This window comes from Plasmodium cynomolgi, chromosome 5 (assembly GCF_000321355.1).
Source record: "Plasmodium cynomolgi strain B DNA, chromosome 5, whole genome shotgun sequence".
In the NCBI taxonomy this organism is placed as follows: Eukaryota; Apicomplexa; class Aconoidasida; order Haemosporida; family Plasmodiidae; genus Plasmodium; species Plasmodium cynomolgi.
Window position 1 is genome coordinate 49,003 of NC_020398.1, and position 5,440 is coordinate 54,442.

Genomic DNA, 5,440 nt, shown 5'->3' on the forward strand with positions numbered 1-5,440 from the left:
ATAATATTAGCAAAAGTGCGCATACGTATTGCGCATGCACATGTGTTGTGTATATATATATATTCTGTGAAAGTAATACGAATACAAGCGGGTATCAAACAAATTAGAAAATTCAAAATAAAATTTCCCATCACGTATAACACATAATTCAAACATGTACCGTGGTTTCATAATGGAAATAATGTTCCAAAAAAAAAATAAAACAAAATTAATTTTTTTTTTGAAATTAAAAAAAAAATAAAATAAAACAATAGAACAGTGAAGCGATAAAACAGGGACACAATAAAGCAATAAAAACAATGACACAATGTCTTTTTCCTTTTCACTTTTACAAAAAAATTGTCTTTATAATAAAAAACATTACATAATAACGGTAAAATGGGGCGACTAGCATTTGCTCCGCTTTGTAGGACTCTAAGTGAATCACCTCTACATGCATTATTCTACTGCAAACCCTTCAGCAAAGAGCATAATTCATGTTTAAAGTTGTTCAGTCGGCATTAATTCTCTTATCTAATTCATCGCACAACTGTAGAAATGATTGTAAACGCACATAATTAGATGCCTTAATGGCTATTATTTCTACGCGTAGCAAAGCTCCTTTGACTTCTTGCTCAAATCTGCTTCAACTCATCATATTTTTAAGAATGCGTTTTTCTTCCGTTACAAGAGTTTCCACATATGACACATAGCTGCAGTCACCACAGTCGGAATGTGTCACGCTTTAGTCATACCCTTTTAATTATAATAATTTCTAAATTTTTTATCTATAGTATTTTTCCAGACAGATTCTGTCCTGGATCGAAAATTGGACCACGATTCCCTTTTAGAATTCAGAAAATGAACAAAATCCATACTATTCTTCAATCCTCCATTAATCAAATTTTTAAAATCTCTATAATCATTAACAGTCTTTTTCATTAGTTCATCCGATGAAAAATCCACAATTCTTTTCCATTCCGTTAATAAAGTATCTTCTGGAATCTTATATTCAAATGCTAATAATTCACACCACTCCCATAGATGTCTTTGCATAACTTGAAATTTATTATTCTCAATTTCGTGGAAGCTATTCCATAAATAAATCATTTCATCATCATCCAAATTGCCCCTTAATCCTTTAAGCCTTCTATCTAATTCTTCTTCAGTTAACATTTCTCTCGGATCAGAATCTGTATCTGAATCCTCAGAAAACGATTCATCAACGTCGAAACGTATAAAATCTTCATCGTCCTGTTTCCTTGACTTTCCAAAACCAGGAAAGCCCCTTCTACTCCTTAACATCTCAATTTCTTCATAATCATCTTCATCATGGTCCTGTTCTTCATCAGAATCTTCATACTGCTCCTCTGATTCTCTATACCTGTCTCCATCTGATCCTCCAGATTGGCCTCCTTCTGAATCTACTTCCGATTCGTCTTCGGACTGTTCTTTTGATTCATCTTCAGGTAATGAAACATAATAAGTTTTATTATCACTTTCATTGGAATGATAGGACCCACCTAAAATCGTTTCTAGTTCTTCATATCTACAACCACCACTTTCTTCTTTTTCCTCCACAAGAGGCGAATTTAAAAACGTTTCCTTGGTCTTTCTCCTTCTTTCCCTATTCCTAGCTTTGTCTCCTTGTCTATTACTCGCATTATTTTGTGATAAATTTCTTCCCTTGTTATTTCCAAAATTTAATCCGCATCCTATGTCTCCATTATCCTTGCATAAATGGAAAATCTGCCGAAAGAAACACCAAAAGGGGAGTGTTTAAAAGTTCTTTTAACGTAAAACGGGAGCTTCAAATTGGGAATTTAAAACACCACATGTGCAAAGCGACAGACGTACGAAGCATCATGGGTGTGCAGCAGAAGAAAAACAAAGGCGCACAAGTGGATAATAATATACTTATTCAGCTCGATGCACAATAACAAGATACGTAGTGAGTACTTTCATTACCTGCAATATGACACAAATCACGACGAGTGACAACGTGGCGCATAGCTTAGGCGACAGAAAATGTGTCAGCACATTTCTTCTTCGACATTTTTTTGTTTGTGTGTGTGCCTCAGATCTGCGAGAATTTCTGATGTTGGCTTCGCTTCCATGTAGCTGTTTTCTTGACAAAAAATATTGCATGGTTAAAATATTCCATATTTCTCTTGTCATATCTTAAAGGTACAACATAACAAAATTTCGACAGAGCGCTTTAACCCCTTAATTTTTCCATATAAATGAAGAAGCAAATAAATACATGTACATAAAAAGTAAACAAATATATGAATCAGCTGTGCATATATATGTAAGTATATATTTACACAATTTGCATATATTCGTACGTACTTTTGCCGAAAGGTGCAAATTCTTCGCAATAGCATGAACGCTCTCATGAAACAAGGAGAAAAAGTTAAATCAACAAATGTTAGATATTTCAAACCGAAAAAACAGCCAGTTCATTTAAATAACTTATCAAATTAAAACGTTAGATGGGCATGTACAGCAGTGTGTGTACATTAAATTAAATGTACTTTATTATCTTTATATTATAAAAACCAACTTATTATAACTAAAAAATTATGCGACTAGTTTATAAAGCCTAAACCCGACTAATAAATAAGATGCCCAGCAACGGCTTTTTTTTTTTTTTTTTTTTTTAATTTATTATTTTTCTTTCGACCAAAGCCATGAAAAAAAAAAAATTCTAACACATTAATGCAACTTGCTGTAATTTGTTAACGAATTTAGCGCAAAAAAGGGTTTGCAAAATGGTTGTATAAATTTCATTTTTTTATTTAATTTTTTTCTATAAATAATTTATATAATGCAATCATATACACCCAGTGTGCGGGACCTTTTCTAGAACATTTTAAACGGGGCTGCCGCTGATGAGAAGCGGAGTTAGGGCTTGCCTCGGCTTTCAGGCGTTCATGCGCATGTGTACATAATATATATATATTATATTTACTACTATATATTTACTACATATTGGCGCAAAATATAATTGCCGCTTTCTCATTCCGAATAATCCCCGCGTGGGCCACTTTCTAACTAAGCTTTAATCATAAATATATAAAAAATTGTGTGCCCTGTAAGCAGAAAGGCATTACTGTAGTGGCTTTCCTAGCATTTAAACGTCCCGCCAAAGCTTTATACGTAAATGACTAAGTGAACCAGCGAGTAAACTGTAATTATCATTTAATTTTTATATAAACTTCTTCACATGTATGGTGCATATGTTACATATTCATTTGAATATTTTCCTGCTGATATCCTCAATTTGTGTGCAGCGTGGATTTACTAAATGTACCATCAAGCACATTAGCTATTTTGATAATTTTATTTTTTCACTTTTCTCCGTTCCGTTTTGCGAGATTTGCTTGTTTTTCCATTTTGCTTGTCCCATCAAAAATTCAGAGGTCTGTAGTTATAACTGAATTTTTGTCATAGATTTATTCTTATATATAATTAAATTTTTACACAAAATAAATTGGTGCAAAGAAATGCAAGGCAGTTTTATTTTTATAGAACTGTTTACCCTCCCTTTCCTTTCTCACAAAAGTAGTGTACATTTTAAAATAAAGATTTGAAATGGCCTGTCTCGCTAGGCAAACGAGTCTACTGAGAAAAGGAATCTTCCCTAAACGGGAAGCAAAAGATATCCATTAACATTTTTACAAAAAAAAAAAAAAAAAAACAAATTTATTTTGTTATAAATATAGAATAAAATTTTACTGATCAATTAGTACAGTAATGGAAATAAAAAAAAAAAATTTCCGAACGTTAGAGACCATCGATAAAAAGCCATTTTCAATTTTGTTCCTATAATATGCTATTCCTGTTAATCTTCACACAGATCCGTTTGTCACACTAGTAGATCAATGCGCAAAATTATTAAAGGTGTAAATTTTCTGTTCATTTATCCCCACGTATAAGCACACATGTTCAAGCGCATGCGTATAGTTGCAACCATTAGAACAAATTTGTATTGCAATAAAATTACAAGCTTCCTTTTTTCGGTGAACTACCCGTCGTACAATATCTTACTATTTTACTACATGAACTAAAAAAATGAATATATATATTTACATGCGAGAAGTGGTAAGTCCTTAGGAAAAGAAATTACCCTTGAGTGCGAACACACTCATATACAGGCCGTTAGTTAGATCTCCTTCCCCGAAAAATTGTTCTTTTATACACATATATATTCCTGTTTATACCTGCACATATACTTCTGCATGAGCATAACAAGTGAAGCAACTGAAAATGCTACTTCCCACCAGGTGAGGTACAACACTGTGCGAACAAATCGACATCACGCAAAAAAAATAAAGTAAAAGCTACCCAAAATTTTAAATGTTATTAAATGCATTCGAGCGTTACTTAAAATATATCCTTTCTTATGAGAAAAACATATAGCACAAGTTCTTTTTTTTTGTGTACCTGAATAAAAAAAAAAAAAAGACTTCTGTGAAAAAGTTACCCAATAAAGAACACAATTTAAATTTCGCAATTCTTAGTGAATTTAAATATTTACAATTTCTCCTAATTTGTAGTAAATTTTTAATCAACTCAATAGTTAAAGTTAACACGTATAATAATAGCAACAGAACAAATGCTAGTAGCGAATTGCAATTTTTTGCCGCAATCTGGCTCCCCAAGAAAATCGCGTAGAGAAAAAAAAATATGATAACACGTTGCAGTACGATCCAAATAAATGCATGATAATTCTTTTATTTTAAAAAGTAGTAATTAAAAAAAAAAAAAAAGCCGCTGTAAGTATACGTATATATATACAACTGTATGTGCACCATATAACGTTCACCATCATAATAGAACAATTTTGTTCTATAAAAAAAAAAAAGAAATCATTCCGTGTCAACTCCAAAATGAGAGTATATTTAGCAACTCGTTAATGTAACCACCCCAAAGTAATTCCATTTACATGTTAAGAAAATATTTTTGCTCTCTATTCATAGAGGGACATCCTACGTTTCTGTATGTATAACATTTTCTCCAGTATTCATCCGCAAAACTGCACACATATAAATGTATGTACATGCGCACATTTATACGTGTACCCTCCACTCCTAATAAATGAACAAATAAACTAACCATAGCATCCTTCTTTAAAGGGGCACTTACTTCACATCGTAAGAACATCACAGATACAAAAATTTGATCATAACATTAGAGACATATCTTTGCATAAATCCGCTTCGCATAATCCAAATGTGTTGACTTGCTAAGAATATACACATCAAATTTGAATTGCTTTTTCTCTCAATTTTATAGGCCATATTGTGTAAAGAGTTAACTTTCCTACAAACCATGACGTTCAAATCGGGCGCAGCGTTCCTTTCTATTTTAACCCTCCTCAGGTAAAACGAAAATAACGGTTTATCAGTTAATATCTAAATGAATATATTTTTTCACCCTTTATAGAAAAAAAAAA

General features: G+C 32.2%; 2 protein-coding genes across 2 annotated transcripts in view; one reads left to right on the forward strand and one right to left on the reverse strand.

Annotated features, from left to right (window-relative positions):
* Positions 1–738: 738 nt before the first annotated feature.
* PCYB_051120 (phist protein) lies at positions 739–2,157 on the reverse strand (the record flags this gene model as incomplete). Its single annotated transcript, XM_004220993.1, has 2 exons — positions 739–1,728; positions 1,948–2,157. The coding sequence occupies 2 exons, from the start codon at positions 2,155–2,157 to the stop codon at positions 739–741; spliced, it is 1,200 nt and encodes a 399-aa protein (XP_004221041.1).
* A 3,159-nt stretch (positions 2,158–5,316) lies between these two features.
* Positions 5,317–5,440, forward strand: part of PCYB_051130 (hypothetical protein) — a gene marked incomplete at both ends in the record, with an annotated part of 1,451 nt that continues 1,327 nt past the window's right edge. The window contains one exon of the mRNA XM_004220994.1: positions 5,317–5,366. Within this exon, the coding sequence (XP_004221042.1) occupies positions 5,317–5,366 (50 nt within the window). The remainder of the gene's footprint in view (positions 5,367–5,440) is intronic.